The following is a 16676-nucleotide window of genomic DNA, read 5'->3' as shown; positions in this document are numbered from 1 at the left end:
AACCCAGATACAGTTTGAAACAGTAAAACACTTACCTTGTGAAGCTTTATGCAGCTTTCTTTGGCTGGAAGAGCAATCTCAGTGGTCATGACAACCCAGAGGGTATAGTCTCGTAACCACAGTAGTGTAGTATATAGTAGAAAAATCATGCAAATTATGATACAAGCATCAAATTTGGCATTTCTGTTCTGCAGGGCTTTCTGATCAAATCTGCCTGATTGGCCATTTGAAAATCCAAATTTTGAAAAAATAAAACAAGAAAAATTGAAGTCACAGCTGGCTGAAATTCTTGAAGCACAAATGAACATCCCAGACAGAGAACCAAGGGGAGATGCAGTCATCATTGATGGCTCAGCACTTATCAATGCCCTACCTCCACACACTTCAAAGATATTTGATGACTATGCTAAAGAAGACATCATCCCAAAGGTGGAATCCTATGGTGCCAGGTACGAGAGGGTGGACGTAGTGTTTGATGTGTACAAGAAGTCAAGTCTGAAGTCCGAGGCAAGGAATCAGAAGAAGAGTGACAGGAACCAGTAAGACCCCAAGTAAACTGGAGAAGCTTTCTTCGAGATGACAGCAACAAGACTGAGCTGTTTCACTTCCTTGCGGAAAAGATGTGTGAAGCACAGACGACAAGCACAGTCATTGTCACAAAAGGAGAAGATACCATTAGCAACACAAGGAAGTCACTGGATGCTGTCTCCATGTTGTCATCAAGAAGCTGACACTCGAATATTTGTGCACGCCAGGGATGCAACAACGGATGCAAGTCCTTTATCATTAAGGCTAATGATATGGACGTACTAGTCATAGCAATATCTGTACTGCCATCCTTACAGGAACTAGGTCTTGAGAACATGTGGATTGCCTTTGGCCAAGGAGCCAAGGCATGATAGATTCCAGTCCATGAGGTAGTTTCTGCAATAGAGCCTGAGAAAGTTAGAGGGATCGCATACCTCCATGCGTTCACTGGATGTGACATCGTGTCTGCCTTCCACGGTAAAGGGAAGAAAACTGCATGGCAGACTTGGAACGTCTTTGATGATGTTTCTGAAAAACATTCACCAACCTCAGCCAGCATCCAACATTGATTCGTGATCTTGACTTTTTGAAGTTTTTTTTTTTTTTTCAAATTTTTCGAAATCTGGATTTTCAAATGGCCAATCAGGCAGATTTGATTAGAATCCCCTGGAAAACAAATGTGCCAAATTTGATGCTTGTATCATCATTTGCACGATTCCTCTCAAAAATTGCTGTTATCTGCCCCACTACACCCAAGGTAACAGGAAAAGCACCCCGGGTCACTTACTTACTTCCTTGTGAGACACAAGAAGGCTAATGCCTATAAAACCAGCTTGTCACAATATTTTCAGATAGTCACTCTATTGAGGGGAATCATCATGCACCGAATAGAAGTGCCACTTGTGGATCAGATTCCAAGCAATTGGCATAAACAGGCAGTTGTTCTAAATACGAGCGAAACAAAACCCATGCTACAATATTGGTGATCGAAAAATCAACTATATTTTCAATTAACACCTTACCCAAATTACCAAAAATATATGCCTAATTAAGCAAAACAAAAAAAAACTAAGACCTTGCAAATATGTATCAGTGCAATCTCTGAATTCTGAAACAAGAGTTTACAATGTAATAGAGTGCATGATGTTCGACTTGATAGTGCAGTGCAGAAGTTACAACAAATTTATGAGGACAAGCTTGATGACAGAGGACTGAAGACAAAGTTAAAAGATCATCGCAATGCAACGGTGCTGGAAACGAGCACTTTGTTTAGCATCTCTGTGCAAAGTACAACGGTCGAGGTCAATCATGTCAGTTTCTTTCAGAGAATATTTCCACATTGCTGGTGAAAATTACCAGTGTAACGAACAGCCCAATGTGAGCCTCATCCTCCGCCAAAGGCAGCAATGCGAACACAACAAAGCAGCTTTATAAAAGTCTCTTCCCTGGTGTGCTTCCTTTATCTCACTGCCTTAACACCCCATATCAATCTCTCCTTTCTTGTTCACTCTGTTGAAGTCCTTTGTCTCTTTTGGTCATCATCTTTTTGCCTGGCATACCAGATATGCCCTTCACCACACAAAGGCCAATCACACAGCTGCTATGGTGTCCAAGCCCAAGCTCGTTGAGGCATGTTCTTGACTCCCCAGGGTGACCCACAATACCATAGTCTGTTTTGATGATGATTTTGAACATAATTCACATTTCTCTACTCCACTTGATGAACAATACAAATACTAAATGATTCTATGACTGGTCCTGTAGCTTGTCTGGGTCCTGGCCTAGTGTTGTAACCCAAATTTGGTTGCATTCTGACTGGTGGATCCAGAGAAAAAGATTTTTGAAGAAATGTACTAAGTCCACCATTTTAACCTACTTCAAGTCACCTGACCAGAACGAGCTTTGCAATCCTCATAACCAGTCAGCAGCGGAACCTTGCTGCCAAATTTCAGCCGGATAAGCCCAGTGGTTTGGTCAGAGAAGTCGAAATAGGAGACTGACGGACAGACAGTTCATGATAATACCTCATCTGGAATTCCAATTCCAGATAAGCTAATAAAATAATCATGCATGTACAAAATCAGAAGTCACATAACAGCAATAACAGCACACGGTAGAGGGCATACAGTTTATGTTTTGTATCCCACTGATAGGCCGGATCTGGATCCAGACCTGAACCAAAATCGAATCAGCTTGGCGTCGTTATTAACCAACTCATGAACCTAGTTTTGTCACAACTCGCCCACCTTTTTGAAACATCCTGCTTTACTGTGTTTCATTTTGGCCCCATCTCTCAATGGTGAAGAATCATTTGCAACATTAAAAAAAATAAAAAAATTGTCATATCTGGAGCCGGATTTTCACCAAAAGAGACAATTATTCCTCGTCAAACACCCAACCTGTCCACAACTTTTTGAGATATCATGGTAGTTGTAGTTGTTGGCACTATCTCTCAATAGAGGAGAATCACTTTAAAGATTATAATATCCAGATCTTCACCAAAATCGAATCAATTCGTTCTTGTCACATACCCAACCTGCCCATCAAATTTTGTCCAAATCCATCCTCAACTTTTTGAGATATCTGCTCAAACAAGCAGACAGACAGACAAACCGGGGTGAAAACACAACCTCCGTCCACCTTCAATGGCAGAGGTAATTATATCATCAACCACTTCAGACCAAAGCAAAACATCACAACAAAATACAGAAACTCTCATTTTTGTAAATAAAGAAAAAATGCACACTCACGCACGCGCTTTAAATTCCAAGAACAACTGAGTTGCCTTCCATCTTACGAATGGCAAACACAAAGAGATGGCTGATCTAAAACAGATGGGCCACGCACCAGAGGCCAATAAGATCAATGGCATTTCATCATTCATGATGTGCAGGGCTGGAGGGAGCAGTTTCTGTTCAGGAACATTGTTGACTTCCAGCCTTACGGGTTTCCCAATCAGCACTCCAGAAAATCCGGAAACCAGAGCAAGACGAGCAGATGTCGAAGTGTCATTCATCAGCTGGAAAACAATGTAATGTGTGAAGCAATTAAATGACCGAGATCATAAACAAATAAGCACCTTAACTTGAATTATGCTACAAGTTGTTTTTCCCTTCACTCTGCAACAGCAAACCACATGACAACTTGAAACTGTATGCAATTTCATGTATAAAAAAAAAAGAGTGCACCCGAGAATAAAATGTACAATTTGGTGACTAAATATGAGCAGTGCAGAGTTCAGCATTGGCATCTGCTCTTGGCCCAGGGGTGCAATTAAACCAATGAAAAAAAAAAAAAAAAGAAGACAAAGTCGATAAAATTAACAATTAGCTTGCTGGATATCAAGTTATGTCTGCATTTCTATTACTTACACTATTAGTTTGTAATTCAGTGTGACACAAATTTCTTGAAACATCTACAGAACAAAAAACAAATGGGCAAATAAAATGCCAGGAGAAGAGAGCAGAGGTCCAAACAACAGTTTAAATCCCCAAAAAATATTTCAGACCGGTAACTGCATTGATTGAAGTATCGGTCTCTTCCATATTCCACATATTGACAATGATAATACATATACATATACATACATACATACATACATACATACATCAGGACCAGACTCTGTGCAGAGCTTTGGTGCTGCTTAAACAGTCTCCTTGGCTATTGGGCACAATCCGAGACAGGTTGCCACTCCGAGACAGGATACCAGCATGCTGGCACTCATTTTGCCAACCTCGGAAGGATGACAGGCAGAGTCAACCCCACCTGGTATTAATTCAACAGCCGAGTGGGATTTGAACTCAGGATCTTAGGATCACAAGCCCACCGCCATAACCATTAAGCCAACATTAGGCATTATATATATATATATATATATATATATATATATATATATATATATATATATATATATATATATATATATACATACATACATATGTGCATAATCTACTCCTCAGAGAGGATTTGTCTGAGGGATTAAAACTGCAGGGAAACCCCCCCCCCCAAAAAAAAACAAAAAAAAACAAGCAGTCATAGACTGGTACTTTCCAAATCATCAACTTGACCTCTGACCTTGTCTAATAAAAGCTGTCTCTAGAGAAGGTAGCGACGCAAACCAGAAGTTTCTACAATGATTCTGTACCAAACCATCAAAAAATCGAATGTTTGACCTTACTGTGACCTTGACCTTTGACCGATTTTGACCAAAATCTAATCAGCGCTAGCCATCACCCTCCTGAATCACGTGGTGTAATTTAACATTGGTAGCTCCTTCCGTTCGAGTTATCATGCCTACAAACAAACACACACACACACACACAAACAAACACACAAACAGAGGATGGAAGTCATCAATATACTTATGAAATCTTTAGATTTCGTAAGTAAAAAAAAAAAAAAAAAAAAAGATATCAAAGAAAAAAATCCTTTAGGAAATACTTTGCAATAAAATCTAACTACAGGGTGCCCCACAGAAAACCAGGAAATTTGGTGCAGTTTATTTTAAACAAAACAAAAGCAAACTTAGATGTAGTGTAAAACAAAGATACACTTTATTTTCAAACAAAACAAAAGCAAACTTCGATGTAGTGTAAAACAAGGATACACTTTATTATACGTTAGTTTATTGATATGGTAAAATAAGGCAAAATAAATCTCAAAATCTCAAATTTTCTGGTTTTCTGTGGGGCACCCTATATAATGGAGCAAAGTGTTTATTTTAACATTACATTTGTTAAAAACATTAGTTTGGTGCCACGAAACTCAGCCATATTGTACTTAAGTATACATGACTGAATCGCTATACTTTTTAACTCACGAGCAAAAATGTATATACTCGCTCATTATCACCTGTTACTGCACTACATTTTCAAAAAAAATGCTGTGACAACATACTCGGTGTCTCCGCGTGACTATCTTCAATTACAACTCCATAAAAGCCACTCAGGAATCAATGCCTCATTCGGAAAAAATGGCATGCGAAAAAGGAACAAAATCACAACTGCTGATCTCCAAACCGCGAAAGATAACGAAATCACATGACCACCACCACCTCTGCCACCTGTCCATGGGACGAGTAATCAACTAATACATTTAAAATGACCAAATAATACATATCTGTAATCAAGGTAACAACTGCTCAAAATTCCCATTTTATCTTTCATAATTAATTTAACTGGAATACCGATGAGTTCACAAAAAATATTGCACCCCCAGTATTCAAGAATTATCATCAACTGTTGTTCAAAGCCTGTGTCCAACATTCCCCAAATTCAAGGTGTATTGGTGGATAACCTTGCATGGCGAGTGTGATATTGGACACCTTCATACATGGATGTTACTTGGTGGATTGAGCTGCAAAGCAACCATTCAATATCCCAACAGGCAAGTCGACTTTGGCAACAACCATGGGTGCCCTTCAACACACCCAAAACAGAAAGTGTGGTTCATTATTTCGGCCTGGCCTCGTCCCAGGAGTAAATGGGGGGGGGGGGGAAAAAAGAAAAACTTTTTACAATTCCTTTAGTTTCTCAGTCTAATGTGTGTCTGTATTTTATTTTATTTTTGCATTGCTTCTCAAATTCAAATTCCATTACTACCCACAATTTGCATTAGCTATGGGGAATAACAAGGAACATAGACACACACCTCAGGTAATTTGCAAAATGTTCGATTCTAAATAACACATTCCAGGGAATGGTATGAACATACTGCTGTTAGAATAATTACCCTGCTTTCAAGACAATTGTCCAAACATCCAACAAAGCATTGTGTGTGCAAAGCTCTAATGGACTTGGTGAGCCAGCAGCCGTCACCTGCCACAAGAGCAGGACATCATGGCTTCTGTCTTCATCAAGATCCGGCAGCCACAGAATCTGGCATGGACCTACCACGTCCACACCTGGCTCCACTGACCAGGCCTCTCGTCCTGAAAAAAAGAAGAAAATACTCGTTCTTGATATCCATGTTTATGTTGGATGGGTCTTTTGTGACCGTTGCCCAGAGCACTGATTATTATTGTTACACAGTGAACCTTTAGGCAAAGTAAAGACTGCAACAGCAGGACTGCTGACTAGAATTTGTGGCACATCTGGATAGAAAAAATATCCAGACTTCGATTTGCAGACATTGGATCATATGAGGGAGTTAAATGACAAAATACTTGTGTAACCGGACAGAGTAACGGAAAATGACGGGAAAAAAAGGAAAAGAAGAAAGCTTTTCACTACCTCCCACCTCCACCCCTCCCGAACCATGCAGGTTCCCCCCCCCTCTCAGTTTAAAGGGAACGTATTATTTCAGCATCACTACTTAACTTTTATTTATGTTTCTTAAAAACCAGCAAGCTTTACCTTGAACTCTTATGCAAGAGATTCGATTTTCTCGAATAGACAGGCATCAGAAGTTTCGTATAAGCAAACAGGTTGAATATGTTATCGTGTAAGCTGCACAGGGAATGAAACGTTACCAATTGACACAGAATTAAAAAAAAATAAGCAAGTATCGCTTTGAACATTAGTTTGGTGACTGAAACGTATGGTATTTAAACATTGTACACATTTTTTAAGCAAATAGTTTACAAAAATGCCAACATGAGCTTTTTGTTGCTTTTTGGTTTGCAGAAATTTAGGCTGGTAGAGGAGAGAGATGACAGAGGGGATCAGGTTCACAGACTGACGGAAGAACAAAAGGGAACAGGGATACAAAGACATTGCAAATGAGTGAGTGAGTGAGTGAGAGTGACAGAAAGGAAAAGGGGGCAGCACTCTTGAAGGACATTAGTGAGGGGCATGAGACAACAAACAGGGAGAGGGATTCCACAGATGAGAAAATAGAGGAAATAATGAAAATAGAAGGTAAGAATGGAAGAGATCAGCTTGGAATGGAGGTGGTGGTGAAAACCAGGAAGGGGGTTGCCAATTGTTTTTCCAGATTTTTAAAATAAATGTTTCCCTTTATTGAAATCTGGATTTTCCAGCCCTATAAATAATGGTTTCCCTGTTGTTGGCAGATCCAAGATTCCCCCAAGCCCCACCATCCAACAATGGCAGCTTAAAATAGTTAGAAGATGGAGATGTTTTCCAATAAAACGAGTTTACATTTAAATAATTATTTGCCAGAAAGTCACGATTGATGACATCACATGCCAAAGGACAATGACACGTGCTCAGCCGAAGAAATGCCAATCGGAGCATCCCACCAATCAGGTGTGACTTCCTCAAGGAAGAAATGCTTCAGATCCCGTGTTCAGCTTGAGAAAATAATTATGATTTATCAATGCTTCTGGTGATCTCTAGAGAATACCCTTTATATTTCTTTTTCTTTACAGGAACAAGGCAGAACTGATAGTGGGAGAAGCGACAATGGAATGAACGAATAAGAATAGATAAAAGGGAGTATGGGGGAGGGGGGACTGACACCAGCAATTAAGATTGTTGCGTTAGGAAAGGTTAATTGAGGTAATAAAGATCATAGATCAGAATTAGAGATGACAAGAGGCAATGGTGTACTGCTTGCTTGAAGCTCTAGAGGGAAGAGTGAGACAGAGCAGCCACTGAAAGTGGTTCTACAGATGTGAGGTGGGAGGAATAAAAGGAATCAAGCGTGTATTCAGTCTGGATTTTCGAAGTTTAACCAGGAGGGGGTTACTGAAAACACATGCATCCTGGAGTTGCTGAAGAGGATCAGAGGACTGAGATGGCAAGGGAGCAATATCAGTGAATATACAGTTGAAAGCATTAACCCCACAGTGCTAGTCATTAACAGTGCAAAAAAGCCTTCGAGCATCATTCATTGTGAAAAATCAACAACTTTCTTTGAATTGGGAAAAAGCGGTTTATTTATTTCTCTCCATACAGGCATGTTTGTGCATAAATTCAAAGCATCTCACCAATGTAATGAGCTACACCTTTTTAGCTCGCCTGTTCGAAGAACAGAGAGCTATAGCGATACCCCCGGTGTGAGCGTCAGCGTGAAAATGTTAAAGTTTTTGGTGCAAGTTATTTTTTCCTTTCTAATGTTTTTATCTACCACACTATTTTTTATACGCCCGATGTGTGTGTGTGTATATATATATATATATATATATATATATATATATATATATATATATATATATATATATATATATATATATATATATATATATATATATATCTTCTTCTTCCTCTTTCGGCTTGCTCCCGCTAGGGGTCGCCACAGCGGACCAACTGTCTCCATTTTGCTCTATCCTCCACATCTTCCATTGACACTCCAACCACCCGCATGTCCGCCCTCACCGCATCCATGAACCTCTTCTTTGGCCTTCCTCTTCTCCTCCTGCCTGGCGGCTCCATCTTCAACATCCTTCTCCCGATATACTCCGTTTCCCTCCTGTGCACATGTCCAAACCATCGCACTCGCCTCTCTCACTTTGTCTCCAAACCGTCCTACCTGCGCTGTCCCTCTAATACACTCATTTCTTATCCTATCCATCCTCGTCACTCCCAACGAGAATCGCAGCATCTTTAACTCTGCCACCTCCAGCTCTGCTTCCTGTCTTTTGTGAGCGCCACCGCCTCCAAACCACACAACATAGCTGGTCTCACTACCGCCTTGTATACTTTCCCCTTCACTCCTGCAGCTACCCTTCTGTCACAAATCACTCCTGCAACTCTTCTCCACCCACTCCATCCTGCCTGCACTCTCTTTTTCACTTCTCTCCCACACTCTCCGTTACTTTGGACAGTTGATCCCAAGTATTTAAACCAATCCACCTTCCCCACCTCAACTCCTTGCAACCGCACCATACCACCACCCTCCCTCTCATTTACGCACATGTACTCCGTCTTTTCTCCTACTGACTAACATTCCCCTTCTCTCCAGTGCGTACCTCCACCTCTCAAGGCTCGATTCAGCCTGCTCCCTACTCTCCCTACAGATCATGATGTCATCCGCGAACATCATGGTCCATGGAGACTCCAGTCTGATCTCGTCCGTCAACCTGTCCATCACCATTGCAAACAGGAAAGGGCTCAGAGTCGATCCTTGGTGCAATCCCACTTTAACCTTAAACCGGTCCGTCATTCCTACCGCACACCTCACCGCTGTCACACTGTCCTCATACATATCCTGCACGATCCTCACATACTTCTCCACCACTCCCGACTTCCTCATACAATGCCACAACTCCTCTCTTGGCACCCTATCATAAGCTTTCTCTAAATCCACAAACACACAATGTAACTCTTTCTGGCCTTCCCTATACTTCTCCATCAACATTCTCAAAGCAAACATCGCATCAGTGGTGCTCTTTCCTGGCATAAACCCATATTGCTGCTCACAGATCGTCACCTCTCCTCTCAACCGATCTTCCACTACTCTTTCCCACAACTTCATGGTGTGGCTTAACAACTTTATCCCTCGGTAATTTCCACAGCTCTGCACATCACCCTTATTCTTGAAAATCGGAATCAGTACACTTAATCTCCACTCCTCTGGCATCCTCTCACTTTCCAAGACTTTATTAAACAATCTGGTTAACAACCCCACTGCCATCTCTCCTAAGCACTTCCATGCCTCCACTGGTATTCCATCTGGGCCAACCGCCTTTCCACTTTTCATCTTCTTCATAGCAGTCCTCACTTCATCCTTACTGATCCACCCCACTTCCAGATTCACTATCTCCACCTCTTCCAACCTTCTCTCTCTCTCATTTTCTTCATTCATCAGCTCCTCAAAGTACTCCATCCACCTTCTCAACACACTCTCCTCGCTCGTCAGCACATTCCCATTTGCGTCCTTTATCACCCGAACCTGCAGCACATCCTTCCCAGCTCGGTCCCTCTGTCTTGCCAATCGGTACAAATCCTTTTCCCCTTCTTTTGTATCCAACTTCTCATACAGGTCGTCATATGCCTTTTCCTTGGCCTTAGCCACCTCTCTTTTTGCTTTTTGACGCCACTCCTTGTACTCCTGCCGACTTTCTTCATCTCTCTGACTATCCCACTTCTTTTTAGCCAACCCCTTCTTCCTTATACTTTCCTGTACTTCCTCATTCCACCACCAAGTCTCCTTATCTTCCTTCCTCTGTCCAGATGTCACACCAAGTACCTTCCTAGCTATCTCCCTCACAACTTCTGCTGTCGTTGCCCAATCATCCCACCCATCTTTACCACCATCCAACGCCTGTCTCACCTCCTCCCTAAATTTCACGCAACAGTCTTCCTCCTTCAGCTTCCACCATCTGGTCCTTGGTTCAGCCCTCACTCTCTTCCTCAACCTCACCTCTAAAGTCATCCTACAGACCACCAATCGATGCTGTCGAGCTACACTCTCCCCTGCTACAACCTTACAGTCACTAATCTCTTTCAGGTTGCATCTCCTACTTCAGATGTAATCCACCTGTGTGCACTTTCCTCCACTCTTGTATGTCACCCTGTGTTCCTCCTTCTTCTTGAAATACGTGTTTACCACTGCCATTTCCATTCTTTTTGCAAACTCTACCACCATTTGCCCTTCCACATTTCTCTTGTTGAGACCGTACCTCCCCATCACCTCCTCATCCTCTTTATTCCCTTCCCCAACATGTCCATTGAAATCTGCTCCAATCACCACTCTTTCATCCTTGGATACACTCTCCACCACTTCATCTAACTCACTCCAGAAATCTTCTTTATATTCCATCTCACACCCCATATGTGGGGCATATGCACTGATGACATTCATCATCACCCCTTCAATTTCAACTTCACACTCATCACTCGGTCAGACACCCTCCTCACCTCCAATACCCTCTTGACATGATCTTCCTTCAGGATTATCCCGACACCATTTCTCCTCCCATCCACACCATGGTAGAACAGTTTGAAACCACCTCCAATGCTCCTCGCCTTACTCCCCATCCACTTGGTCTCTTGTACACACAGTATGTCCACCTTTCTTCTCTCCATCATATCAGCCAACTCTCGCCCTTTGCCAGTCATCGTCCCAACATTCAGAGTTCCAACTCTCACCTCCACACTTCTACCCTTCCCCCTCTCCCACTGCCTCCGGACTCGCCTTCCCCGTCTCCTTCTCCTCCTTCGCCCAGCAGTAGCACAATTTCCACTGGTACCCTGCTGACCACCGGTACGGGTGGCGGTCGTTGGTAACCCGGGCCTCGACCGATCCGGTATGGAAATTCGTTTTGTTGTCCGCATAATGATTTGGCATAGGTTTTTACGCCGGATGCCCTTCCTGACGCAACCCTGGTCGCCTCTTACGACACACAGGGATATGGTACACCTATTCTAACCGGGGCATACACCGGGCCCAGTACAACTGGTGCTCATTTCGCCGACCTCGGAAGGATGGCAGGCTGAGTCAACCCCCTGGTGTTTTCGACTTGGTATATATATATATATATATATATATATATATATATATATATATATATATATATATATATATATACATATACATATACATATATACATATACATACATATATTAATTCAGTGTCCCAACGGGGCTTGAACTCAGGACCTCTTGGGTCCCAAGCCACTGCCCTTACCACTGCGCCAACACCAGGCTTATTATATATATATATATATATATATATATCGGGGTGTATTATGTGTCGTCCATCCGTTCCTGTCCGCAATCTAACTCCCAAAGTTTTCAACTTTCACGTTTCATATTTGGTACATAGGCACAGACTGTGGAGACGGTATGTCGCGACATACGTTAGTTATCTAAAGTGGTTGCCATGGCAACCAGGATGATGTTCTCCATGTAGTAGCACAATTCTGTATATACCTTCTTGTTCGGGCGTATATTGTGCTCACTTGCGCTCTTGTTACTGATTACAATACATATATTGCTTTAAAATTATTTGGATCAGACTTCACTGCAATGCTTTATAAAAATATTAATTAGACGAGTCTTTTAAAAACGATAAATGTATAAACAGGCGAGCATTGGGTGGCTTTGACACCAACTCTGGTTTGGGATGCAGTAGGAAGCGAGCTAGATTTGTCACGAAATGACACCAAATTTTTCAAGCATGATATTCTTGGCATGTGACTAAAGTTATTTATAAAGTTGACCAGAGTTGGTGTCAAAGCCACCCAACGCTCGCCTGTTTATACATTTATCGTTTTTAAAAGACGAGTCTAATAATTAATATTTTTTATAAAGTATTGCAGTGAAGTATAATTATAAAGCAATATATGTATTTGTATATTGTAATCAGTAACAAGAGCGCAAGTGAGCACAATATAAGCCCTAACAAGAAGGTATATAGAGAATTGTGCTACTACATGGAAAACAGCAGCCTGGTTGCCATGGCAACCACTTGAGATGACGAACATATGTCGCTACACACCGTCTCCACAGTCTGTACCTATGTGAAAGTTGAAAATTTGAAAGAAAGTTGAAAGTTGAAAGTCTCCACAGTGAAAGTTGAAAACTTTGGGAGTTAGAGTGGGGACAGGAACAGATGGAAACAGCATCCTGGTTGCCATGGCAACCACTTTAGATGACGACCATATGTTGCGACACACAGTCTGTACCTATGTACCAACTATGAAACGTGAAAGTTGAAAACATTGGGAGTTAGAGTGCGGACAGGAACGGACGGACAGACAGACAGACAGACAGACAGACAGACAGACAGACGGACAGACAGACGGACAGACAGACGGACGACCGGTATCACATAATATCCACAATATATATATATATATATATATATATATATATATATATATATATATATATATATATATATGGCGTATTAAAAAAAGTGTGGTAGATAAAAACATGAGAAAGGAAACGAGAGGGGGAGCACTCGGGAGAGTGCAAAACCTCCGCCGCCAATAGTGCTGGGTCACTCAAGTGAACCTTATATCTTATTCATTAAATATGATGTCAACAGTGCTGATAGAGTTATCGTTCTTTTCTCCAACATTTTTTTTTTGGGGGGGGGGGGGGGGTTGGAAATCACTTAAAACATGTAGAAATGCAAAAAAAAAAAAAAAAAAAAAAATCTAACAATTTTTTTTTGGGGGGGGGACCAAGTCCAAAATCTAATGGCATGATCCTTGGACCATACCGAACCTCCCCACCAAGTTTCGTCAAAATCCGTCGAGGAGTTTTTCCGTAATACAAAAAAATTTAACATTTTCACGCTCACGCTCACGCTGATGCTCACGCCAGGGGTATCGCAATAGCTCTGTTCTTCGAACAGGCGAGCTAAAAATGGATTTTTTTAATGCCATCAATAAACCTGGGAACGTCATGTGTGATAAAGGTTGTGGTGAAGTTTCATTGAAATTGTGTGTGGTTTCAGAGAGGAAGGCAAATACATATTTTGGGGCAACCCCCATGTAGAACCCCTGAGACCCCAATTTTTTAAGGTCGTGAACAAACTTGAGTACATTACGGGTGATGAAGGTTATAGTGAAATTTCATTGAAATTGTGTGTAGTTTCAGAGGAAAAAGCAAATACATATTTGGGAGGCAAGCTCCCTCCCCTTTTCCACCCCATTAGACCATGATTTTTTTTTTATTAATGGTGTGATTAATGCATCATGAGAAATTCAGCGGCTGAATTTGAGATGGCCCAATATCCAAATCTGTTCATAATATTGTTGCAGATTCGCGCCCGCCGGCGTGCGAACGGCCACGTAACTCGAATCGCGGCACGTCGCCCACCGGACGGACAATCCCGTCGTGACCCTCTCGGACTAACGCCGGGAACTAGTCACGGGTGGGCCTTTCGGCCTCACCACGATCGTGCCAATCGGCCCCCCGCGTGGGATAGGGTTGCTCGCCAAATTCGACCTACCTAAGTACCCACACGGAGGGTAGACCAGGCGATCGCACCTCGCCGCAGGTCGACTTCGGACACGGGCCACTTAAGCGACCCGTTCCGTACTATCGGGATAACCGAGCGGTGTTATAGTCAACCTCGACGGTTCGATTAATTATTGGGCGTCTTTAGCCCACGACCAACCCTTTACGTGAAGTAAGATGGAGATTCAATTAGAGAAAAGACGAAGCGAAACGGGAAAAACAGTTCAACATAAAACACATTTATTCCGCGGCAAACGGAAAGCACACATATACAATTATACACCAAAAGCAAATGTAAAAGAAGAAGAAACACACAATAATGCACAAAAAGCAAATGTAAAAGCAAAACACAATGCAGATCTACCACCGACTACCGAGCACACGGCAACACTTATACAGTTTTACTTCACAGACGGCGCCGACAACACATATACTCAAAGCAAAAGAAAAAGGGACCACCCTCCACTATGAGGGGGCAGACGGGCCTGGGGCCGAGACTGCGTCGAGCCTACCCGTCTGGTGATGAGCCGCAAAATGGCGCTGGCGCCCCGACTCCGCGGGCCTCGCGGACAGTGTCTGGAATAGGGTGGGAACGGGGCCCCCTTCTCGCACTATCTCAGCGCGGGGGGAAACAGGAGGGGGTTGTTGATGCTCGGGGGGATGAGGATATCTCGCTGGCTCGGGTCCCGCGACGAGCGTCTCCACCGCGACCTCGGTCGCGTTATCGGCCTCCCCTCTCCGCAGCTCCCCGACTCTGACACGAGCGCCCTCTCGACTGCCTTCGCCGCCGCCACCTCTCCAACTCTCCCACTCTCCACAGCTCCGTCCAACTGCTTTCTCCGACTCTTCTCTTGACTGGCTCTTCCCAACTCCACTGGACTCCACCAACTCCCAACTCAACTCTTGCTCTTCCCAACTCAACTGCCTTTTTGACGATCGAACGCGGCCCTTTATAGCCCCCGTGGCTTCGCTCCTTCACCTTCGACCCTTTACCTCTGGCTGGCTCCCCATTGGACAGAGGAAAAGTGGGCGTGAATGCTTTTAGGATCCGCGAATCTGCATATAGCGACCACACTCCGACGCACCTGGAGGCGGGGCCAAATCGCCCCACGCTCGCCGATAGGACGGAACAGAAGTGGGCGTGAATCGTTTTTGATCCGATTTCTTCGGAAAGGCTGGTGTTTTTGCACCCGCCGCTCGGCGCGCGCCCTGCACGAGTCCAGGATCGGTGTCCACAAGCGGCGCGGGAATGGCGGTGATGCGATGGTTGCGAGAGCGAGATGTGATGGCAAGGGTCGTGGCTGTGGTTGTGAAGCGGCGTTGCGGTTGGTGGTTGTTGTGTGATGGCTGTTGAGACGTGGTTGGTGGTGGTAGTAATGGTAGTAATGGCGGCTGGTCCAAAATAAAGATAGTAAAAGAAAAACGGCTATCTAGAAGGGTCGCAGCCCGAATGAATGACATTTATTCCCTCTAAACAATGGGTTTGGGCCTAACTACACATATACTTACAGAGATATCTCACCTACGGGACCTGAATGGTGGTTTGCAAATTTCGTCAACCACAACAATATGTTAGGCGACTAGTGTGCCAAATTTCGTGCTTTCCTCACAAATGCACAATTGTTATGCTAAGTTGTCCCACTATGTGTAGTTTCTAAGAAAGCAAATACCTATTTTGGGGAGCAAACCCCATAGAACCCCTTTGGGCCCGATTTTTTTTTAATGCCATGAACAAACTTTGGTACATTCACGGTGATGAATATTCTGGTGAAGTTTCATCGATATCATATGCGTAGTTTCAGAGAAGAAGTTGCAAGCATTTGTGGACGGACAGACGATGCACCAGATAAAGAGAAATTATCCTAAACATTGAGAGCCTGCATGTGATGCCACCGGTAACCAAAACTAATAAATAGCACTAAGTGGGCTGACGCTCATCTCTTGAGGTTGTCGTTCAGACCTCTGCTGAATCCAAAATCTGGGAAATGTCATGGACATTAGACTGGATTAAATTTGGGGGAACCTCCCTGGGAGCTCGAGCCCTGAGCCCCCCCCCCCAGATCCAAAACTCCAAGACAAAGAGATCCTTTGGACCATCAAGGAGAATGACTATCAGGTTTAAGAGCAATCGCTTGGTAAATAACGGTTAAGTTGGGATCCGAAGTTTGAGGGGGTTTCAAGAATAATCCCACAAACCACTACCACCCCCCCACCCCACCCCCCGGAGCCCTCATGATCCAAAATCGAAGCCCAAGTGATTGCGTGGGTTACAGTCTTGAATTCATGTGTCAAGTTTCAGAACAATCAGCCAGGTGATAAGGGAGGAGTAG

General features: G+C 43.1%; 1 protein-coding gene across 6 annotated transcripts in view; it reads right to left on the bottom strand.

Annotated features, from left to right (window-relative positions):
- The window catches only part of LOC147012082 (protein FAM234B-like), a 125320-nt gene that overhangs the window by 87401 nt on the left and 21243 nt on the right, over positions 1-16676 (bottom strand). For all 6 annotated transcript variants that reach the window (XR_015051990.1, XR_015051992.1, XR_015051991.1 and 3 more), the window contains 2 exons: positions 6345-6457; positions 3376-3547 (listed from right to left, as the gene is read on the bottom strand). Coding sequence is in view for 3 of the 6 variants with exons in the window: in XM_085858283.1 (XP_085714409.1) it covers positions 3376-3547; positions 6345-6457 (285 nt within the window). In the remaining 3 variants the exon portion in view is untranslated. The remainder of the gene's footprint in view (positions 1-3375; positions 3548-6344; positions 6458-16676) is intronic.

The sequence above is a fragment of the Eptatretus burgeri genome, chromosome 15, assembly GCF_056783735.1.
Source record: "Eptatretus burgeri isolate ZD-2024b chromosome 15, Ebu_testis_v1, whole genome shotgun sequence".
Classification (NCBI taxonomy): domain Eukaryota; kingdom Metazoa; phylum Chordata; class Myxini; order Myxiniformes; family Myxinidae; genus Eptatretus; species Eptatretus burgeri.
The sequence above is the reverse complement of the archived record's forward strand: the minus strand, read 5'-3'. Positions and strand labels throughout refer to the sequence as shown.